Genomic DNA, 24,414 nt, shown 5'->3' on the forward strand with positions numbered 1-24,414 from the left:
CTCAGTTGTAAGTCTGGTATCAATTTTACTAAACATAGCTCAATCAATTATGCAGAAAGTAAATCTAAGTAAGCATACGGGTATAGAAGCCATCCATAACCTGTGCCATAGCTAAAATATTATCATTCGTTAACTTTTTCTAGTGTTTATTAATGATTCATGTTGATACTCTAACGCTCCGGCCTCTTTTTTCCCCGGACGTTTGAGAATTAAATTATTGTTGTAACATGCTGTAAAACTGTGATAATGTACATCCCTCAAAGGGAAATGTTTAGTCGAAAAGAATTGTAATAAAGTGAATTTAAAAGAACCTTCATTGATTCATCTCCCAACTTTTAAAGCTAGCTCCATTGCAACATTTATTGCTTTTAGTCTTGAAATGATACATGTTGCATTTATTCATACTGCTGCCAACGACTGTTCATGCTTAAATACCATTGTTCTTCGTCTTTGTTTCTCGTGCAGTTGACGCTCGTTAGCAATTGTCGTTAGTGTTTCAGAAGAAGTGACGAGATATAATCTTATGTTAAGATACGTATCTTATCATGAATAATTAGCAGACATGCCTCGCTGTGTTTATATAAAGTCTACAAATTATGAAATAAGTTTGGTTTCAAAGGAAATCAAGAGCAAGTTTATTTTGTTGATCGTCAGTGTTGTCATCTTTAATTGCGTTATTAACATGTGCGATCGTAATTAGTAAACGTATTTTCATATCTAACGAGCTAATATTAAAGGTGGGTTCTGGACTGAATTGAATGTTCCTTTTAATTTCTTTTTCCTGCATGTTTGTTTTTGTGTGACTTTCACTCATATTTACCAGTTAAACATTTTCCCAGGGTAATAAAGGGTGTTATCATCAAACTGTTTGGTGGTGACATCCAACGTTGTAACATTTCAAGAAACTACATTCTCAGAAAGCTGCATTTTAATTTCTTTTGTCTTTAGTGATTTGTGAAGAAGATGACATCAAGAGTCTAATCCACCAGTTGAAAACAGAGAACCTAAAGAACCAAAGACATAACCTCATGCGACGAGGGTCAAGTCGTAAAAACAGAGGGTACGTCTGGTCATCCTCTGTTGCTATGGTGAGGTCTGAAATGGATGGGGTGGATCCACAATGATTCCTACAGTGGCAAAGAAAGTCACGTTGCACCACACTTAAACAATATCTTTACGGTTTTATTTGTTCGGGTAGAGTGGGGAAAGTTTTAAGGGTTTAATGGAGCAGATGAAAATACAAGAAAGGTTAGCCTCCCACCAGTGAAGACTTGAGACCTGTTTAGGTCGAGGCACCTGGATGCAGAGTGAAAAGTTACCAGCTTGGTAGAATTGATTTTGCAGTAGTAACGATGAGACAGGTAAGCTGTGTTATGTGTTACCACCCAGCACTAGTGCATCTCTACAGGATAATGGAGATTTTGGGGGAGGGGGGGTGGAGGTTTCATTGTGTGAGCTCTGACCTGACTTTGAATGACTTTATTTGGTGAAATCTGAATCTCTTTTGTTGCTTTTTGGTAGGTCTTCCATAAGGAGAAGTAGTAAAAAGGGAGAAATGAGGAAGATGGATGCCAAGGGTGAAGCTGCCTTCATCCAATCTCAGGTATGCCACTTATTTTATCTTCGATCACATCCTTCATCTCCACATAGTGCTCAGTAAAATGCATCAATTACTGTTGGGACATGCAGGACTGTTTTTTTTATCATAAAATGTGAAATCAGCCGTTAGAGATGATTTTGATATCGGCTGTTAAAATCTCTTATAACAAATGCAGTGTCTTTCTTAAAGGTTAAAGTGAAATATTACGGTATTATCCAAGTAGCCACTTTGCATGTGATTAATACTAATATAAAAGTACATTGTGTGTGGAGAAAGTGTTAAGGATCAAATTTTATTTATTAACATATTGCAATGCAATAAAATAGAAATACATGACATTATAACCACCTCAACCGTTAGGCTTGTTGTGTACTTGCCATTTATCACGTGGGATATCTTGATGATCATCTTTACATCTCTTTACAGGAAATTCCTGCCACGAATATTGACGATGTCATTACCAATGGCTCCACTGAGGAGGGTCAATCGGAGAGTCTTTCTAACGGTAAAGCGTCTTCACCCGATTCTGGAGAGTCTGATGTAATCATGACCGACGAACCTCTCCCCGAGAGCAGACTATCACATTTGGACACACAGGGCGATGACGGGAAGGACAAGGGGACAGAATCTGCACCCTCGGCAGAATCTAAAGCCGACGGGAACCAGGACGTAACTATTCAGACAAATCAAGTCGAGCCTAAGAGACCCAAATCCATCCTGAAGAAGACTCCGTCGAGGGTAGAGGCCGAACCGGAGACACCGAAGAAGGTGAAGAAAGACGAACGCCGGTCGGAGAAGAAGGTGGAGGTAGACCGCAATCTGAGCCAAGAGCAGAAGCTGAAGGAGAAAGAGGAGAAGGAGAAGGAGAGGCAGAGACTGAAGGAGGAGAAGGAGAAGAGGAGACAACGAGAGAAGGAAGAGAAGCAGAGGCGGAAAGAAGACCAAGCGTCACGGAAACAGAGAGGCAGAGAAGATAAATCAAAGAAGGTCAAAGATGAGGTCAGCAACGGCAAGCAAGAGAATCAAGAAGCAAAGGGGGGAAGCCCAGAGGATGGAGGAGAGGCACTCGTAACCGGAGAGAGCAACGGGCCCGGCCCGGACACTCTATCAGAACTGAAGCGGACGCGACAGCAAATGAACTCCCCCATCCACAGCAACTCGGCAAGTCCAGATCTGAGCGCCTCGTCCGGCAAATCTTCCGACAGTCAGGTGTCCGAGAAGCCCAACAAAGTCAGCAATAACAAACAGAGCAGCCGGTTCTCAGCGCGGTTACCATTTTCGTTGCCATTCATGCAGAGTTACGACCTGCACGATCCCGCCTCAGATTACAGCCAACAAAAGAGAGACTCTGTCGCCATGACGGCCGATACGCAGGATATCGCTCTACTTGCCGATTCCGGTAATAGCACAAACGTCTTGACCATCAACACAGAGGACGGTGAAACACTCAAGAAATTTACTGCCTACCCAGATACACAACGACTGAATGAGGATGAAACCACGGAAGCCTGTTGCATAATAATGTGAGGAGAAAAAAACGGGGCAAAATCATTCATTTAAAAATGAAAAAAACAATATGTCAAGGTTTCATTTGGTAAATGGGTGGCCCTTGATATTGTATGGCAGTAAGTAAGGTGGTTAAATCTTCCAGCTGGTTCAGGACAGTGGTCAGTGTTGGGTTAAAAGTCACTGACCCCCACCACTGGCAAAGTACTGTGGTGGTACACGGTTACTCTCTTCCTATTAGCACAGGTCCCCCCCCCCCCTCCCTTCCACCACTCTAATCCACAATCCCCTCTGAACATCGGCCTCAGCCAACTTTAATGCAAGTTTGGTTCCAGTTTGATGACTGTACTGTCAATAATGTGCATTTTGAAGCCTCACACCCTTCAGTTGTAACATAACTGTACACTCTGTATGATCATTAACTATCCCACAGTGAAGGTGGGGTTGGGGGGATGGGGTTGGGGGCGGGGTAGGGATACACAGTTGTTTGGAGCATATGTGATGGTGATGTTTGTAATTGATGTGTTGTAAACCAAACAAGTTTCTTGCTGATACCACAGACCTCATTTGGATCTCTTCTGACCTGAATGGACAAGGTGAATTCCAATAGAGGGGGGGGTCGGAGGGGGGGTGGGGTAGGTGGTTCAAATATTTAGGTTTATACTGATATGCAGCTGGTTGTCTTGTGATTGTAACATCTCCTTCCATGCACCAGATACATGAAGACAAAAGTCAAAACCATTTTTAGTTTCAATATTGCATTGGTGTCACAAGGGATATTCAAATCTTTTTTATAGATGTCAGCTTCATTTTCAGGAAACTTCTGTCACTTTTTGAAATGATTTTAAAACATTTAGTTTTCTAAGCAGTACAGCAGTTTCCAAGACAGATATACCTGGGCCTAGCTAAATATGCATGTAACATCTGAACTTCAACTGGTTTCAACGGTAATAGGAATATGTTACAAAATATCCAAGTGATAACTGCATATTGTAAAATATGGAAGTCTTCTTGGCGTGCTATGGAACACAAGAATGTTCGCTTGTGTTGAAACTGGTCCAATTGGCGCAAAGTAGACTAAAAACGTCTGTAATTTTAGTGACCAAAATGGAAGCAGCTACTGCTGCTGAAGTAATAGTAGTAGTAGTAGTTAAAATGAGTGTATTCTTAAAGATCTGGTCATGTTTCCATATGATGACATCTCTGTTGTTATGCTATGGAAATTTGTATCAGCACTAATTGTTTCCTTGACAACCAAGGAGAAAGAAAACAATGGCTCTGTCTGAAATTCTTTTATATTCTAACCTTGCTCATCATCGTACATATTGCATATCAAAATGCATACAAAACATTCCACGCCTAATTCCTATTTTGATAAGGGCAGCTTCCTCCAGTCACAAACTACTGTTTCAAAGAACTGAACAGTTAAAAATTACCTTTGGACCAAATTTTCAAAGTTATTTTCATGCGAAAGATTTCATACCAGCACTTTCAATTTGCACAGATTACAGAGTGATTTAGCCATAGTTATATAACAATGACAGATTCCCCAGGTACCAATAAAAACGGTTTCCATGGAGATTGTTAGCAATTATGTTAGCGGTATTTACTTCCTCCCGTCCCCTTTTCCATGAAGGGTTAGAAGAACCAGGGTAAGATCAATTACAATTGCTTATTAAAGTGCAACGACTTGTGGCTTCAGTTACAAAGTGGAAGTCACTCTGCCGACTAGCACTTAAACTCGTGCCTTACAACATCTCAAGTGTTCCTCCTAAAGTTTGTTCGACTCTCTGGGGACTTTTCAAATCCTCTCTTTAAAACATGGTAGATTTGTGGTACCATGATTTGAAATTCTCTGGGGATTTTTCAAATCCTCTCTTTAAAACATGGTAGATTTGTGGTACCATGATTTGAAATTCTCTGGGGATTTTTCAAATCCTCTCTTTAAAACATGGTAGATTTGTGGTACCTTGATTCGAAATTTACACATTCATTTTCATCGGCAGATGTGGTGAGGGACACCAATCTTGAAATATTGTGTAAAAGAAATGGTTGATTTAGTGGACATTAGTCCTCTGTCGCAGAACCAGGGAGACATCTCAGGTTATGTGATATGTGTATAATGCAGTTGCCACTCCACCACAAATATTACTTTTAGAATTTAAAGTCCAGTCAGTGAAACCCTAAAGTTGCTTCTCGCATTTCTTGAGTTTTCAAGTTATGATTCGATGGAGGCAGGAGGTGGGGGGAAGTTGAGGGGGTTTGTGAAGTGGGTATTGAATGGGGTGGGGGGTGAGTGAGGGCATCTCATCTTTGCCTACTCTTGTTTTTGTTGTTGCTAGCTTGCCATGATTATGCAAAACCCATGTGACGTTTATGAATAGTAAGAAGAACAGTATAAACCTGCACTGGGGGACAATTATTTTGAATGTCTGAGCAATTCTTATCTGACCAGATCAGTTTACGTGATAACTTTTAACATCAAAGGCAACATTCAAATGTGAAAGGCCTGGATGACAGACCCACTGTATTTCTGACAGGAATATTAATGATAATTTAGTCTGAATTGAGTAAACGCTGAATTATTGAAATGGTCTTCTGTTCTAAAAAGAAGTTGGAGAGACCTAAGAAATTCCTTTTCGGATAGCCACCAACTTAGGGGTTGTATAGCACAAAGCTTGTCATCCCTGAGAGTACTGATTCTAATCCTTTTTCTCTTTTTCTATGAGATTGGTCTGTTTAAGATATATTGTGGTTCCTGATTCCGCTCATCTCAAGAGACAAGTGTAAGCCAAGTTTTTAAATCAATCTGGACATCAACTTCAAACTAATAATATGAGAAATCAAAGTTTTGCAAGTACATTCCAAAGTTGTGCCAAGTATATCTGGGTGTTCTGATCCCATTTTTGGTCGTAGTCGAGTCCTCGCTAAGACAACCATCCTCTGTTTAGTGGAACCATCCCTCAAATTATATCGATTATCACTCTTACATGTGAAGAATTATAATGTTTACAAATTCGTGATGGAGTTTAAATCTGTTAATTGCCTTTTTAAAGCATTTGAATGTGTTAACCTTACCAAAGATATTTTTCCATAGTCTGTCGCAGTATGTGGTATCCTCAGAGTTTCAGGAGGAAAATTGCCTTTCATTGGTTTGCCTTTTAATTTGGGCTTTCAAGAACTGTGCAGGATCCAAAGATGGGGGTATTCTCAACACCTAATCTCTTACTTCACAAATGGTGGTTGTTAATACATAAATCACATTAAATGTTAGGTTTTAAGCTGGATAGGTATTGAAAAGTGTTGTCATTTTACAACTTGTAATTCTGTAGTATTATGCTGTGTGCATTTTGTACTAATTTGGGCTGGATGTGTATTGAAAAGTGATGTCATTTTACGACTTGTAATACTGTTGTATATGACTGTGTGCATTGTGTACTAATCTGGTCTAAGGTACTGTTGTATATGGCTGTGTGCATTGTGTACTAATCTGGTCTAAGGTACTGTTGTATTAAGGCTGTGTGCATTGTGTACTAATCTGGTCTAAGGTACTGTTGTATTAAGGCTGTGTGCATTGTGTACTAATCTGGTGTAAGGTGTTGCGAATGACTGAAGGACTGACATACGAGCGTAGAAGTAGATCTTATCAAACCACACAAAGATCGTAAAACGATAACAAAGAAACGTAACGAAATGATCAGTAGCCGCGTAAATTTGAGGTCATTGATTTGATAACATGGATAGGTCATCGTTATAGGCCTCAGATCATTGAGAGAACATCTTGTACAGGATCAGGGATCATAGATTTGTGATTCATATACTTCTAACTGATGGATGGTTCATTGTCGTCGTAGGCCAAATGTTGTCAAGGTTGCATACATATTACAGAAGTACACACATTCCGTTGGTTAATAAAGTAATTAGCATTCCCTTCATTGATATTCCATAGTTTGAGAAACATTCAGCAAAACTTACTTCATAGAAGTGTCTAGGCTTTATAAATCAGAGGATATGACTAAACCTTAGTGATCATATCTTGTTTTGAATGTTGGGGTGGGGGGGTGGGGGAGGTGGGTGGGAGAGAGGAGGAGGAAAAAGGGGAGAGGAGAAAGGTGATATCATATTAAATTGGGTTGGTTGTATGAAAAGTTCTTCCTGTGTGTATCATGCTGTCACCACAATGTTTGATTTTGTTGGCATTTATTGGAAATATGCAAATTTTGATTGTATAGGTGGAGTATTCCTTTTTTTTTAGCATAGATTGTTTTGTGTAAATACATTTTAATTCCCATATCAATTTGAAACAAAACTGTACTTCTTGTTTTTGCATAATTGATAAAAGAGATTTCTACCATGTGTAATTATATCTATGGTGCTGGGTCTTTCTACATTTTTTTTTGTCATCAAAATTATAAAGTTATAAAGTTATAATGTGTGAACTCAGGTGGGATATGCATATGATATATGTGATAGCAGTTTATACTACACTGTAGTGTTAGTCCTATGTTATGGAGGTTATAGCAATTCCCTGACCTAATGAATATGCATGATGAATTTGTAACTTTGTAACCTCAGAGGAGGAGAATAACTCAGATCGTACCTCACGTTATATACGGATGACGTAATTAATGTGACATGTTTGTTTTTGTCAAATGCCAAGTCTTGATTTAATTTTACGAATACGTTTGGTTTGCCTATAAATTGTTTGCCATCATATATATTTGTTAATGTGGAGGAGGGAACCTGAAAAATATGGTGGGACATGTCCATATGACCCCCCTCCCTCCCCCCATTCAAATAGACTCCCTTGTCGTTCCATCAGACATGTGTTAAAAACCTGTTAAAATGTTGCAATAAAAGGCTCAAATGAAAGTAAACGTAGTGAAATATGATATTATTGTGTACTTTTGTGACAGACACTGGTGGGTTCTGACTTATAGCCTATAGTCACTGTTACAAATTCTTACTGCATGATATCATACTCTTTGTGTAAAACACATTCTATACCGTTTCAATGAGTTTGCACTAATTGAGATGATCGGGAATGGTCCCTCGATAAATTCTCCTGTATATATTGTCAGTTTTTGGTGCAGCGTCGGCATGGCAAAGTCTTAGCTGCATTTAGACTAATTAAATTAACTATCAACCTAATCGTCGTATCCAACGTCATATGTGTTTGATACTCTCATCCGTTCGGCTGTTTTGTTCCTAATAAGTCAAACAGAAACAGGACAACTGCGCCAACTTTTTTTTTTTGCGACTCCATGCAGACGCCAACGGAATAACTGAAAAAATTCTTTCCTCGGAGAATTGCAATAAAAATAGGGAGATGATGTACTGCTAGAATTTTTTCTTGAAAAATATATCTGAAATATGCAAAATAGAATCGATTTTGAGCAGTGTCATCTTCAATAGGATTTATGAAAGAGTGGCTTTCAGCTTTAGTTGTGTGATCAACTACTTGCTCCAGTAAAATGGCAATTTTCATACCTTTTTAGTTCTTTCCTTTCCATTTTCGGTTGTTTAGTCTTTCAAATGATTCTGTTTAAAATGTCGCTAAATTATTTTTATTTGCTTGAGTTGAAGATTAAGTCTTAGTCAAAGGCAGTTAGGTTACATAGCATACGGCTACTGGAATTTCCACCCCCCCCCCTCATTTTAAGGGAGGGGTTGGGGGAGCAGTTGGGGAGTAATTAATTACCTTTGGGTCTTTTGTTTTGCTTGCAGTGTGCAAGTATCACCTCAAATGGAAGTAATGTTTATTGATTTATGGGTCGGGGTGTTGGAAAGGGGCCATCTTGTCTAGTATATGTAGGGTCGTGTATGAATTTAAAGGTATAGACATTCCAAAACTCCAGCTGCAGTCTGTGCCCATTCTGTAGATGTGATTACTAGAAGCTGAATAGCCAGTAAGATATAGCGTTGCATGTGTTGATTGAGCTCAGTTACGTATGCAATGTGACACCTTGCACAGTTCTCTCTACAGTTGTACAGCTACTGTTTACATATCGTGATTGTGTTTTATAGGCATGTCGGTTGTCAAATGCTGCCTTTAGTTTTCATGGTGGGTGGGTGGGTGGGGTGGGGTGGTGGAGGAGGAGGAGGAAACCTTTCACTAACAGGCGATCTTGTAGGACATTTTCACGTTCGATAAACGTGAGTTTTATAACACTTTTTCAATTTAATAATTCTTTCTGGGAACTCAGTAGCTGCTTGTAAATTTGAAGTGTTCATCAGAAATTATAATTCCACGATCATGTTTAAAGGTTATTTACGTACAGAGATATTTCAGCCATGCGTTGATATTTACCTGTGCTAATTCTTAGATATTTCCACTTCTTTTTTAAGGGTATATTTAAAAAAATATATGAAAAAAAAACATCGGGCAGGTTTATATGGAAGGAATGTGAACAGTTTTCTGGGTCAAGTATAGAAATGTGTCATGAAAATGAGTATTATATTTGCTTCAAAATGTTCACCTAACACTTGCATACTTCATGCACGAGGGGGCATAGGATGCCTCGGAAATGTGCAGTAAAGAATTGCTCGATTTAGGTCGATAAAGCACCATTGCATGCAAAAATGTGTAATATTATGTAAAGTGTAATGTTCTCTAAGTAAACAAAAGAAGAGTTTTTTATATTTTGAAATTTATGCTTCAAAATCATTTGTGTACTTATTAATAATGGCAGCAGCCGAGGTTGACCCAGACCGTCAGCTATTGCGTTGCAATCTGTTACATCATGTCGTAGTTGATTTGATTTGCTACAGCATAGGTTGCTAGGGAGTCATTCTGTGCATAAATGCATAAATAGGACATTTTTAATATCGATTGATGAATATAAACAGAGATATTCTCCCAACATAACTACCAGCAGATTTGTCTCTTTCCTTTGTGTCTTTTCTTTGTTATCATATTTTATGAAAAGCTGTTTTGTATTTCTTTGTTAAGTTTAAAATAAAATAAAACTGTTAGCAAACTGCTTATCCACTAGAGAGCCTGTGTAATAGAATGTGTAAAAGTAAGTTGGCCTGACGTTTCGATCCTAGCAGGATCTTCTTCAGAGGCTAAATGACAAGTAACAGAGGGGACAAAAACACGCACAGAATACAGACAGGTTAATGAGCACGGTGAACACAATAAGATGGATGAAAGGGGAAACTTTGTTAAGTTTGGTTGAAGTTTGACAATCTGGATATTTATCTTACAGATTATTCAGAGATATAGAAATAGAAATCCTTTTCATTCAGGAATTGTATAACACTATGATAACGATCAAAACCTATTTTTATGTTTGTATCTTGTTTGGGTTGTGAAGGGGACATGAATAGTGAAAATAGTTGCCTCATTTGGACATCTCTTTGAATTCACCCATCCAACTAATCGTTGTCAAACAATAACAGTCAGACTTTTAGTTTCTAAACTATATAACGCTTAGGTACACTTCCTCAATTGTAGGTGCATTCCCCCACCTCTGTGTTTGATAGGTTTACTAAAAGAAGGGTACGCGAATTAGAAAAGGTGTTGTGTGAAATAGCAGTCCCAAAGGAACATTAATACTTGATCATGGTGATCCCCTTTGACCTAACCCAGCACATTTGGGAGCAGTTTTCACTTCAAACTAACTCAAAGAGGCATGTGTGATTACTTCAAAACATCAAAAGTTGTGGGTGAAATTCTTTTTGCAATTTCCATTTTTGGGGAAACAGAAAGTTTAATTGACAGTTTCATGAATGAATGTTTTTTTATTTGATCATCATGTTTTGAGTGCATGCTTATATCTGTTTACAACACTAAAGTAGAAAATGGACAAGACAATGAATTGAATATTTAATACTTGGCTCCCAGTTTGCAAACATAGCCTAGATGGTTTCTTGAGTTCATTCATGCTTATAATGGAATATTAAACCATCATCATTGAAATATGCCTTACCATTTTAATAGCATCCCCCTCTCCTTAGGCACAACTAAATTAATGAATCAATTTAAAAATTCACAAGAGCAACATTTTTCTCCATAGCTCTGGCATTGTGAATTTCACTTTTAAAAGTAGTGGAAAATACAAGTAGAGAGCAGTATAGATTGCTTCCAGATTGAGCAGATCATTATCTTAAAAAGTTGCCAACAAACACCATCTTAAAATATCACACAGGATTCTTCATTGTGTGTCAATCAACTCCCTTCCCCACCCCTGCAAACAAGACATTGAATTAAAAAAGAAAAATTAAATTGCAAAACCAAGAGAAAGCATTCCTTGTCATAATCAGAAATAAAGAATAAATGCATAAATTATCATAACCATTGCTTCAATGTTTTGTTCATTACAGCCACCTTATCACAAAACCACAACCAGAGTGTAACCTCTGAGTTCGGAATAAGTTTAAACAGGCATTCCTTTAAAAAATCCCTTCCTGCTTCAGAAATCATGTTCAGAGGTGTTTTGTAAACAAGTGAGACTATCATGTGATTTACATTAAACCTTGGAGACTACATTCATGAGTACATGTGCTTTATGATACACATGCATCAATCTATTTTGATATCTGTGTTTTCTGGATATTGACAACATATCACAAATCCAATGGGCATAGGTCAATCAGTAAGTTTAGGAACTATTATCATTCCTTAGTCAGATTACCTTTGGCAACTAGGTTTATTCTATACACACAAAAAAAAGACTCCTTTTGATCTGATTCTTAGAGAGTAACACTTGAAATAGCTTGTTTGGTAAGTATTTTGTCAGCATTTTTCGTCATCTACTCTTACACAGACGATGATATCACCGATGCTTCTAGCTGACTGAAAATAAAATCTCTCCTGTACAGTTATCCACACACTTCACACTATCCCTAGCCTAGCCATACTACCAACATGTTTGCAACAGTAACTCTACACTGATACACTGTAAAGCTATATCCACGAATGAGAAAGGTGCAGGAATGCTTAATGTGTTATGATTTCCATGGTATTATTTTCAAGTCTCTACTTATTCTATTGAGTTATAATGTTACTCTCACTTTTCTTTTCCAATCATCTTTTTTCTGTTCCGTGTTTATGCCTTGTCCATGCTTTGCTTCTGCATATGTTTCTGAGTGGCAGAGTACCTCCCGCCACTCCTGTTGCTATGCTACTGCCTATGGCATCACTGTTGCATATTTATGAATAGCCTAACCACCAACATATCCTATAGAGTACTCTGTTAGGGTACGACCTGCTAGGATCCCTTGCACTGTGTTATTAGCAATTATGGACAGTTTTTCCTTGCCAACTGCATATCTTTCAAGGGAAATTCCACATGAAGATGTCTTCCTTCTTCAATGAAACTGTTACTAGTCACTACGGAAGGATATGGTGCACAATCCACTTTACAAATATTTCCTGTTGTAACAGTAAATTGTAACCAACCATGGATTGCCAAGAATGACACCTAAGTAGGCACACTGATATTGTTAAAACATGTGCACTTATGTGATCCTTTAAAAGTCATCACATAAGTGATCATTTAGGGCTGCTCCAAATAGGGCTGCTCCAAATAGGGCTGCTCTAAATAGGGCTGCTCCAAATAGGGCTGCTCCAAATAGGGCTGCTCCAAATAGGACTGCTGCAATTGAACCTGAAGCTGGAGAGAGGACTTAGGGAGATGATGTTGCGAACAGCATCTGACTTCATCTCCCACCACTCTGACCCATCCTCATCTTTCGTTCGATTTCGTACTGTCGCAGGTCAGTCTCCATCAAGAAGTCTTGCTTCTGCAGGAATCTGTAAAAGATCAAGATAGCAATAAGAACAAGCAAGTTAAATTGAACTTAGAGCTAAAACCATTTATGAATGTTTCCTAGTTGAACCATGATTTATAGAAAGAATTAAATAGAAAATTTTACTTTTATATGTTATGAAGTCCATTGCTAAAAATACCATCAACGTTAAATGATTTTGATACACAATTTGCAACTATAAAACAAAATTTTGGGTAAATTTTTTATCAAACCATAACAAATTCCATGACAGTAATTTAATACACAATTTAACACAGTGTCATCCAGGGTTGAAATTAAATTTGCCATGACCAAGGGAACATTTTTGCCTAAATAACAGGCTTCTGGTTCACTAGCTTTATGAAGGGACAAGCAGGTATTTGTGAGCTATCAATGGTTTATACTTGGCATCTTGTGTAACCAGTCATTTATACTTGATCTGATGTTCAAAACTGTCATGCAGCAACAAGGATGCACATATGATTATAGGGTTACCATATGTCCTGCTTAATCACCATTGTCCAGCTTTCGCAACGAAAATACATTTTCCTGCCAGAAAACTAAGAATATCACTGCTTTTACAAAACGCCAACTATAAAAAAAAAAAAATTTTTATACATTTTGATTGCATCACTATAAGTGACCATTTTTGAAATCTCAACGCACAAACATAATTGATGGATAAATATTATCCTCACAAGCTTGAACAGAAAAGGTTTGTTATGCGAGCTGCATAGTACATAGTGTTACCTACAATAATGGTTATTTATTTAACTATTTTGTGATATGGGGAGACATCCCCTCTTAGAACCCCCCCTGCCAGGAAGCATTGACTGACTTTTCAAAACAAAGAAATATGGTACCCCTACATATGATGTAGTCTTGATGTTTGTTCTTGCTTTGAGGAAAAAATGTTTGAGAGTGTCTGTTCTGGCTAGAAAGTGTTTACAAATCCTTCATTCTCCCTTTTAGTACATTAAAAAAAATCAAATCCACATGTTACTTTATGACAATACCTTAGGACCTGTTTTGGTTACTTTTTCACCTATTTGAACCCCAGACTCACCCTTCCTTTCCTTTATTGTGTATCTTCAGTTCCTCTACAATTCCCTCTTTACTTTTAAAAGAATCCCAATCCAGCTTAGATTTCTCCTGGAAGGAAAACAAAATTATAACAATCAATTATTTATGCAGAAAATAGCCTCGATTCACGCTGTATTTATAACCAAAAAGGACAACAAAGTATGGTTTTACTGCTAGCCTGTGTGACTTCTGAGGTAAAAACCCAGTGCTGCAGCAAATGAGCTATCCATCCCTTAGTTGGAAAGGCTGGAACCAACCCTTGTGGGCCCATGGATATTGAATGGACTGGGGGAACCGGCTCTTGCTACTCTGAGAGAGGGGAGGAGGAGATGGGAGGGAGAGGGGTAGGGTGGGTTAGGCAAGGTCGGTTAGCTTTGCATTTGTTTCTGCTATTGCTGTGCCTAACAACATAAAACATCAAACCAAGAGTACTTGTTAAAGTGCATATCAACTCACCAGGACACTAATTTTGGGTTTCTTATTTATTTTTCCAAGGACAGAGCTGACACCTCCAGGTTTCCTTTTACCTCTGCAAACGAGAAAATGAAACAAGTATTGTTGAGAAAGTATTGTTGTATTGTTGAGTATTGTTGAGAAAGGCGGCAGTAAACAGACTAGGAATAGTTCTCAGGTCTTTAGGTACTGCAACATATTTAATCAATCCGCTAGAGGTAAAATTTTGATTGGGTTCATGGGATTGTGCCAAAACTTGGCAGTTTAAATTACAGAATCACTTCATATCTCATCATATAATGAATTGTTCATCCCGGTTTCTAAATCCCGAAATAGTGCAGGTGAATATGTATTCTTTGACTGATAAAACCAGGGACATACTTTATGCATCGCGGTGAAATTTGCCTTCAACTCCTACATATGGTGTTCCATACATCAACATTTTAGTTAACATATTTTGGTACAAACATGGGAACTCGAGGCAGAGATTGGATGCGATGTAACAGAGGCACACCGACAAATTTTGTTTTAAGTATTTTCTTCTTATAAATTATTTGTACATCTGATTTTCTTCTTCCCAAATGGGGATTCATTGACAAACGAATACACCACTTAATTGGTATTTTGTTAACTTCAGATTCTAAAAGTTAAAGATGGAACACTATCTTATCCAACGTCGAAACGGTAAAGTGAAATCATAAAACAAAACATTGAAGCATTTTGCAGTCAGTGGTCAACTATGACATAACACTTGTTTGCTTCAAGTTCACCTACGGTATCAACAGTGACAATTTCAAACTATCAATATCTGGATCATGCATTGTCAGAGTGCATTCAAACTTCATCAGTGTGCTTAGAATTTAATGTGTTCTGCATGCAGTAGTAAAAAATAACATTTACTCTTGACTGTCATTTTATATACACCATTTGTTTGTATTGTTATTGGGAGGGATAGAGGGGGGGGGGTAGAGGGGTTGGAATTAAGGGGCAGGAATGAAAGACAAAGGAACAGAAAGGGGGAAGCAAGGGGATGGAAGGGAAGGATGAGGAGGGAGAGGAAGAGGAAGAAAAAGAGAAAAAGGATATGCTGAAGAACAGAGAAAGGAAGGAGGTGGAAGGAGGAAAAAAGGGGTGAAAAAAGGGCGGGGGTGACAAAGGAGAAATAATGGAAAGGAATGGGGAAAAGGGACAGAAAGAGTAGAATTGGATGGAAGGATAAGAATGGAGAAATGACTGATTGATACAGCGAGTTGTCCTTAACATTCTAAATACGCAACTAATATGTGGTGAAACATGTAGATTGTTACTGTACATACTCACCCTAACGGAAGCTGTCCTATGCTTGCCTTCGTTGCTTCTGCTGGTTTCGTCGTTAACACCTTAGCTTCTTGTGAATCAGCTTTTACAGCTTTTGTAACTCTAGAAAGATCACAAGGAAAAACCGTTTTCATATTTGTCTTTTCAAGTCAACTTTTAAAGAATCACAAAATATGGGTTAACAATGGTCTCGAAACAAGACACACAAAATGTCAGTCAGATAAAAAAAAAAAAATTGAAAATCTATTGCATAGAAGGAAACTATCATTCCATCTACAGTTTGTTGCAGTATTGGGCATATAAACACTAACTAAGAAGATATCAATATTTAAAACACAACAAAAATAGTGATAGATACTGTGATATTTAGAAATCGCCTTACTTGACTTCTTCCCCAGCAAAGTCGAAGACTTTGGTAATTGTCACGGTTTTCTGGCTACTGGTAGCCGCATCACCCTTCCTGCCAGGAGCAACCTCTTTAGTTGACGTGTCCTTAATGTCTAATGACGCCGATGAATTTGTCTGCTGGATAACAGAAATAAAACACATTATGTATGAAGAAATCAAACTGATACATTCTTTGTGCACCAAACCTACATAGAAAACAAATCTAAAGTATTGTTAATAACTTAAATGACCCATATAAACTCTGAAGATTAACACATTCAAGCTAGCTGCTTTGGTGTCTCTTGCACTCTGACGACTCTCAGAATTCATTCATTCATTCATTCATTCATTCATTCATTCATTCATTCATTCATTCATTCATTCATTCATGCTACCTCTTTAAATTTGGAACCAATCCACATGAACTTCGTGTATCTATTTTAGAAGAGTTAGTACACTACTACCTATAAAAGTAACATTGAACACGTCTGTCTATTTCAGAGCATGCGGTGTTGTTTACAAACACTATGTCTAAGGATGTGGCTATTGATATTAAATTGCTTTAATTTACAGAGACAATGCAATCTCGGGTTGATCCTTTTATCCAAATAATCAATGTGGTCATGCTAAGCCAGCCGATCATCTATTAATACACCAAGATACTTGTAGGTTGAGACACACTTGACAACGCTGTCTTTAATGATTACCTCTGTGGGTTCGATTGTGACTTTCCTAAAAATTAATTACCGTCTCCCTTGTCTTCATCTTGTTAAGTTCAAGAAAGTTTGGTCTCAATAAGCGCTATCGTCATCTTCTGTAATCAGACCAACCAGGGCAGTATCATCATCATTAGCAAACTTAATTAATGGACAGCTGTCATTTCATGATGTGGCATCTGATGTGTACACAGTAAACAAAAAGGGGCCAAAACAGTACCTTCCCTTATTAAAGGCAAATGAGGTTTTCTTCTTGTCGCTACAAAATACAGACAGTAATGAAACATGATACCTTGTTATCTTTTATCTAGACCTGAGAGATGTCCACGCTGCTAAGTACACTGTGCTGTGGGTATTGACTGTAGCTGCATGTATTGACTGTACACTAGTGTCTAATTACTGATGGTAGCAAGCTGTATGTGTATTTTCTGGGATCAATGGTGGTGTTTAACATTTCTGTTACACCTCATTCGAAACTAGGTCAGATTACCTGCACGAGACGTTTCTTTGTGCGCGAGTCTTCACACCCTTTAATACATACAATGGAATACAGAATGAGACTTTAAAAGGTACCTTCATCTTGCTGCCATTTGTGGTAGATGAGGTTGCTTTCGGGCGTGGTCCTACATCACTCAGTAGGCTCTTCCAGAGTTCATCTGCTTTTTGCTTTTCCCTCTCCTGTTCCTCTTCTGCTTTGGCTTTTCTCTCCTCCTCTGCCAATGCCTTTCTCTCTTCTTCCAATTCTGTTTGTTCTTGCTCTTCATCCAGACATTCCTCACCATCAACATCTTCTCCTTCGAGTTTTATGCCGCCCTTTCTCTTCCTTGAGATCAAAAACAACTTGCTATTACAATGGACTTGTCAATCAAATTTGTTATTCTTCAGAATGGAGGTAATAATCAATTTATTGAACCTTTTTTGTTATTGTCACTCGTGTGTTTTTCTTTTTTCCTTGTCCTATTGGTTTAAAATTTGATCACAAGAAGCATTAGTATTGTTTCCATATAGATGTACCAGTTTGCAGTTATTCAGCAAGCATTACTAAAATAGTTTCTCTTTGGTCATCTGCCGTATACATTTAACAAGCATATGTTAACCTCACTTAGAATCCACTAGGATAAGTCATTTAAAATGTTTTAATTTACAATGTTTGCATTCATCTTTCAATAATAGAGCTCTCATCAATTCAAAACTTTAAATATTTCATGTATTAAGACAAACTATACATCTACATTACAAGAAAATGTGTGTTAATAGCTGTGGTGATTACCGTTTGATGCTAGCATCCTTTTTAATCTTTTTCCCTTTTCCTTTGCTTTCAATTGCTTCACCATTTTCGTCTTGGTCATCCTGCCCAGAATCAGAATCGCTTACAGCAACATCTGAGGAAAATAGTAACATAGTTAGTGAGAAACATAAATAGGTGACCAAATGGGCCATTAAGGCAAAGACATGCACACATTTCAGTTCATTTCTGGTTACAAGTTCTGATTTAAAAAGATATATGTGAAACCAATAAAGAAAAGGGGAAAAAAAGAAAGGAGAAAAGTAAATTTTAACACACAACACAAGTAATAATTTTGAATTATTAATTTATTTTATAATTTTGTGAGAAAGTAGGAAATCAACCTAGATACCGTTTATGCTTTTCCGTTATATTTGGTGTCGTTAAATATCAGCAAACTTATCTTAAGAGTTTCCGTAAAGTCTAGTAAGCTGGCAACCCTGATTGGGCTCTTCATGATACATTACAGACCCAGAATCTACTATTTTCAAAACTGAATGAAAGGTTTTAAGCAAATACATAGCAAATTCTCATAAGCAATAGCTTCAGCATATATGTCAGTAATGGGAAGAGAGAGGTGACTTTTTACTGACAATTATAGTAATTGTTAGTAATTGAGTATGTCATAGAGTTTGAGGCTGTCAAAGATGGGATGACTAATAGGACTGCAATATAGGGCCTAACTTTAGAATCCATACCATATGAATGGGAAAGCTTACTTTGAATCGGCAGAAATAACAACTGTATAATCCGGTTAGGATTCGGAGATAGAAGAACAGGAGGTGGAAATAGGGAGTGATTACATGAATGTGGGAGAGAGATAGTAAGCGGGATATGGATTAACAGAAATAGTAGAATGGTACGGATTCTAAATTAGTACCCAATATAGTTTATTGTGCCATTTCATCCAGCAGCCAGCTGAATGAGAGGAAGGTATCATTTGATTCACATGACAGCAAGACAGAGAATAACCATTCATCCACACAAAAGAGGGGCTGCATCATGTTATTCCCTCAGTAGCCTGATGGATGAAGGATTTACAAGTTCTACCAGCTACATGATGAATAGGACAATGTACATGTTATTTACCCAGTAGTGAGACAAATACAGTATAACATACTGCCCTTGTTTATTTCATTGTTTCCTTATTCACTCAGCACCTGGACAGAGATATAGTTCCATGGCATGAATGCCACATGTGGGCTCTACTTAATCTACTTGTAAAATATTACTGTAGACATAAATTTAATTGAATGTTACTTATCATCTGCACATGCTGACTTCAGGGTAATTAAGAACTTCAGGGTAATTGAGAAAGGTACGTAGTATAGAGATAACACTTAAAATTAGACGAGGCGATTCTTATTACCATACTGCTTTGTAAAATGGATATGGTTGACATCAATCTCACACAATATGAATGTTTTGATGTGCTGAAGTTTTTCGTGAAATAGCTACCTAGGATAATGACAATGTTACAGTTGTAGATCGTTTAACTAGCCTACACCTGCAACATACATTATGCAAAAACTTAAGACGCTTATATAATCGTTATGTAAACATCACAAATCATTCTTCTCACCAGGTACATAGTCTGAGTCGTCACTCGAGCTGTAATCGTCTTCTGAATCCGCCATGACACTGACATTCAATAACCGGAAAGTTGAAGAACGTAGGCCTGCCTCATTGAAGGTAGCAACCACTAAGAGCAGACACTAACAGCAGCCACTAAGAGAAAAAGGACAGTAAGATATGACACACAATACTGCCACTGCGGTCGTGTGTGTGTTATACTGACACTGCAGTCGAGTGTATGTTGGTCAATTAATATACATAAATAAGAAAGGTATTGTTTTTTCTTTCTTTCAAAATCGATTAAATTGAGTTATCGACCTAGATGAGAGGTCTGGTTAGCACCACATTAAAGAAGAAAGGTTCCTCTTTCACATGATATACCTCTACTATCGGTAACAAAGCCTAATTCTTGACAAAAGTGGCCCTTTCTAAACGCGCTCTATATACGTAATATGTAATGGTCCAAAAACATGATAATTTTGTTTTCTTCAAAATCGATTAATTTGAGTTATCGACCTAGTTGAAAGGTCCGGTTGGTACCACATTAAAATAGAAATGTTCCTTTTTCTTGTGGTATATCTCTACTATCGGTAACAAGGACGATTTCTTGACCGATTTATATACCGCGCTCGTCACAGTGTACAAACATCACTGGCCAACGACGCGTACCGATGTTGTATACAAAAGGGCTGCTGTTAGTGGCTGCTACCTTCAAACAGGTCGTAGGAGGTATTGAAAAACAACGTTACCATATCATCGTACAGATAAGAATGCTAGGAAAATGTAAACAGGGGCCAGTGTATATGTAACATTTACACACCCTGCCAATAGTAAGTCATCTAACTTTACGGTAATCATCTCCGTTTGATGTTTATCCCAATTGATTTAGCATTCCTAGCTAAGGCAGACAGGAATAATTCGATTCACTGGCTTCTCTTGCGACGTAATCAGATGGTTGGACAAAATATAGCCTAAGTACTGGTATACCCATTGGTGAAGTAGCCTACCTATCCCTACCAAGTACCATGCATTAGTTACCCTACGTCTAGCCTACATAGGCTAACTTACTGTAGATAGCCACTGAAGCGTAGGTCACCAAGTGACGTCTATTACTAGCTGACTTATCTTAGGCCTGACTGAATTTTAGCAGACGGTAGTCCGGCAGGAAACAAATGTTTATCCTAGATAGAGATGTGGGTTGAAATAATTAACTGGGCATTGTAACAGATGTTCGATTTGACCAACATGTTTTCTTTATTGTCTTCATTGTTTCACTGTTCTTTCCTCTTCTTTTGTTTTGGTAGCATATATGTAGTCTAATGGTAGGGCACCCAAGATTTGGTAAGATGGACAAGTGATGAATGAAGAGCGTTTCAAAGCAGTATTTCAGAATGTTGTTAAGATTTCCTTCCATCAAGGGTGACTCAGAAATTACTACCTTCCAAGGTGAGGTTTTACTAGATTAAAGGCATTGAAGACTCGCCCCAAACGGCCATCTGAAACAGTTAACATTCTGTTGCTTGCAAGTGTCGTTTTGTTCCTGTCGCTACAAAATGCAGACATTAATGAAACGTGATACCTTGTTATCTTTAGCTGGACCTGAGATGTCCATCGCTGCATCGTTTGTACACTGTGCTGTGGGTACTGATCGCAGCTTATGTACTGACTGTACACTAGTGTCTAATTACCGATGGTAGCAAGATGTGTGTGTATTTTCTGGGATCAATGGTGGTGTCTAACACAGCTTATGTACTGACTGTACACTAGTGTCTAATTACCGATGGTAGCAAGATGTGTGTGTATTTTCTGGGATCAATGGTGGTGTCTAACACTTCTGTTACACCTCATTGGAAACTAGGTCAGATTACCGGCATGAGACGTTTCTTTTTGCGCGAACTTTTCACAGCCTTTAAACTGCATCATATAACATACTGTACATATATACTTGGTAATTCAGTTTTCTGATAGAGGACATAGTAGTTCTGCTTTATAAGCAGTTGGTTAGGCCTTATCTGGAGTATGCTGTGCAGGCTTGGAACCCATATTTTGCTAAGGATAAGGAAGTACTGGAAAGGTCCAGAGGAGGGCTTCTATAAGATGATTAGTTCCTTAAAGAGTGTTCATTATTAGAGGCGGTTACAACTGTTGAATCTCACCACACTGGGCTTATAAGGTTACGTGGTCATGACTTGATTCAGGTTTTCAAGATTGTGTATGGTTTTGACAATTTATCCTTCACTGACTTTTTTATGTATGCTAGTAGAAGTTGTACCAGAGGTCATTGTCTTAAACTCCAAAAATCACAAAGTAGGATTAATATTCGGCATAATTTTTTTCTAAAAGGGTTGCGAATGAGTGGAACGGTTTGCCTGAGAAAGTTGTACTTGCAAGTAGTGTGAATGGGTTCAAGAATGCTTTGGACAAGCACTGTAAGCATTGTTAGTACAAATAAAACACTGGTTGTATTATTCTTACAGCCTGCAAAAGAAATCCCATCAAGAGGTTTGTTGAAAATATACATAGTGGCAGTGGAAATTTTAGTATGATAAAGATAATGTAACATTGAATTAGAAATAAAACTGTCATCAAGCATTTCCATCCAATGAAAGCTATCCTGAAAGTAAATTCGCAGGATATTTGATGTTTGAATTTCTATGGCAAGTTATTTGTTTCTAGGGTAAAGCATAAGTCTCGGTAAGAACGGTGTAAATATCTTTTCTTTGTTCACATTTCACTATATATTCAAATGATAATTTTGTAAGAGCTTTTTATTAGATAATGTAATGTTGATCATGTAGTGTTTGATTTCTGACAGATATTTCAGTAGCCCCCTATAAATAAGATCCTTTATATTTTATTATTATTATCTCTTTCAGAAATGTGGCTTCAGATTTTCCTGTGGTTTCTAATTTCCTCCGTCTTGGTTCATGCTGTGACTGCATCCATTTCTTTTTGGGCTCTCAGAAAGCACAAAGTGGGCCGTTTTTATCCCATACTGATCCTAGCAATGGGGCTTATAGGCCCTATCACAGGCGGCACTATCACTAGTGAGTTAACTCAGAGATAATTCTGACAGCTAACCAACCAGTGTAACTACAAACAAATGCGTGTATGTATGTATGTATTTTAGATCCTCCTGCAAGCAGGAACTCACGAAGAAGCCTCGTTGGCTTATCAAAGCCGCAAGCTGACCGAAGTCAGTCTCTTAGATTCACATTTAACGTCCATGATTATGAATTGTCAATTGTCAACAACTCTGTAACTGGACGCCATACATTAATCTTGGAGTGACTTGTACCGGGGACCTTAGGATTGGAAGGCACCGGCGTTAACCACTGAGCTAACACTCCAAATATAAACAATGTTATAGTGTTTCTGTATGACCTGTACAAGTTATGTTGCAATCCATGTCAACAGCATTGCCAGCTTCTGCTATGCAGTGCTATACATACTAAGTACTGATTGTCTATTGCACTGCAATATTTTTCATAAAATGCATAGAAGCAGGCCTTAAATTTTCACAAATTTAGCCTCTTGCTACAAAAAGTGCCTTCGCTTAAATACTCTACTGGCCAAAATCAAGTTCTCACCTGGCATTTTTCTGAATTACAACACACATACTGTATGTTAATGTACAGGCTTTTAAGAACAGCAAAATAGTAAATTGCTGACAGTAAGCAGTAATATAGGGCTAATGTCTTGACAAAAATCTTTGACTGACAATTGTTGACTGATTGACCAACATGTGCGTAAGTTCTTAATGTCTAACAGCAGTTAACTGCCCATACCTTTTTTTACTGGCAAATAGTGAATCCATTGGCATATAAATATAGCCAGTAAATATCCTGAATTCAGAGGCCTGAGAAGTATCTTTCAATATTATGGACAGATATCATGTTTACTGGTATCATTGATGTATCATTCATAATGTGTTATGGATATCATATATGCTTAAAGGTATAAATCATATTTGGGAAACTGATATCATTCATATCATTATAGGTATCATATGATACTCAGAACTGTATCATTCTCATTGTGCATTTAGGTATTATTCATATCATGCATTGTGCATTTAGGTATTATTCATATCATGCTTGAGAACTGTATCATTCTCATAGTGCATTTAGGTATTATTCATATCATGCTTGAGAACTGTATTATTCTCATTGTGCATTTAGGTATTATTCATATTATGCTTGAGAACTGTATCATTCTCATTGTGCTTTTAGGTATGATTCATATTATGGTTAGAGGTATCATTCATGTCAGGCTTAAAGCTATCATTCATATTAGCTATTCTTAGCTGCAGCACAGACCTCTTTCAAATAAATTGAAACCTGCACATATTTTGAAGTTGATGATTTGTTCCTTGATCCTATTTGAACCATTTCTCAAAGATCCCTAATTTTTGACTCATGACATGTATGCAATTTTTCCATATTTATCAACAGGTGCAGTCATAGCTGGGCTTTTTCATACCACACAAATTGAGATGAATACTTTATGGGCATTTGTGTGTGGGTGGGGACAAGCATTAGTGGTAATCTTCATATCATTTTCCCGAATTCTCGCAACACTTTGAAGGATCACGGAATGGCACTTGAAGGAAGCATCCAAGTCAGGAATGAAGTTTAGCGACCTTGGCCAAGAATTTGAGATGGAAACTACAGAACTACAAAGGGTTTAGTTAACAACATCCATTTGGTGAATTGGAAACTGGTATTCTACATCTC

The 24,414-nt window shown here is 37.7% G+C and overlaps 2 protein-coding genes and 1 long non-coding RNA gene across 11 annotated transcripts in view; 2 read left to right on the forward strand and 1 right to left on the reverse strand.

Annotated features, from left to right (window-relative positions):
- Positions 1-9,974, forward strand: part of LOC139965766 (uncharacterized) — a 90,047-nt gene extending 80,073 nt beyond the window's left edge. For all 3 annotated transcript variants that reach the window (XM_071968454.1, XM_071968453.1, XM_071968455.1), the window contains exons 9-11: positions 949-1,060; positions 1,522-1,603; positions 2,027-9,974. In XM_071968454.1, the coding sequence (XP_071824555.1) occupies positions 949-1,060; positions 1,522-1,603; positions 2,027-3,127 (1,295 nt within the window). In that variant the 3' untranslated portion in view covers positions 3,128-9,974. The remainder of the gene's footprint in view (positions 1-948; positions 1,061-1,521; positions 1,604-2,026) is intronic.
- Positions 9,975-12,085: 2,111 nt separating this feature from the next.
- LOC139965769 (craniofacial development protein 1-like) lies at positions 12,086-19,845 on the reverse strand. Of its 2 annotated transcripts, none has more exons than XM_071968460.1 (8): positions 19,686-19,845; positions 18,089-18,200; positions 17,392-17,641; positions 16,098-16,237; positions 15,719-15,817; positions 14,402-14,474; positions 13,929-14,014; positions 12,086-12,866 (listed from the first exon to the last, which is right to left on the reverse strand). In XM_071968460.1, exons 1-8 carry the CDS (start codon positions 19,738-19,740, stop codon positions 12,773-12,775), a joined length of 909 nt encoding a protein of 302 aa, XP_071824561.1. In that variant the 5' UTR covers positions 19,741-19,845; the 3' UTR covers positions 12,086-12,772. The 2 variants fall into 2 exon arrangements, with proteins under 2 accessions (XP_071824561.1, XP_071824560.1); XM_071968459.1 differs by having other exon boundaries at positions 16,098-16,240.
- A 525-nt stretch (positions 19,846-20,370) lies between these two features.
- On the forward strand, positions 20,371-22,667 carry LOC139965770 (uncharacterized). 6 transcript variants are annotated; one of them, XR_011792381.1, is made up of 3 exons: positions 20,371-20,508; positions 20,983-21,124; positions 22,555-22,667. It is a non-coding gene; the product is annotated as an uncharacterized lncRNA (long non-coding RNA). The 6 variants fall into 6 exon arrangements; XR_011792382.1 differs by having other exon boundaries at positions 20,440-20,528; XR_011792386.1 differs by lacking the exon at positions 20,371-20,508 and adding an exon at positions 20,542-20,653.
- Positions 22,668-24,414: the final 1,747 nt, after the last annotated feature.

This window comes from Apostichopus japonicus, chromosome 3, assembly GCF_037975245.1.
Source record: "Apostichopus japonicus isolate 1M-3 chromosome 3, ASM3797524v1, whole genome shotgun sequence".
NCBI lineage: Eukaryota > Metazoa > Echinodermata > Holothuroidea > Aspidochirotida > Stichopodidae > Apostichopus > Apostichopus japonicus.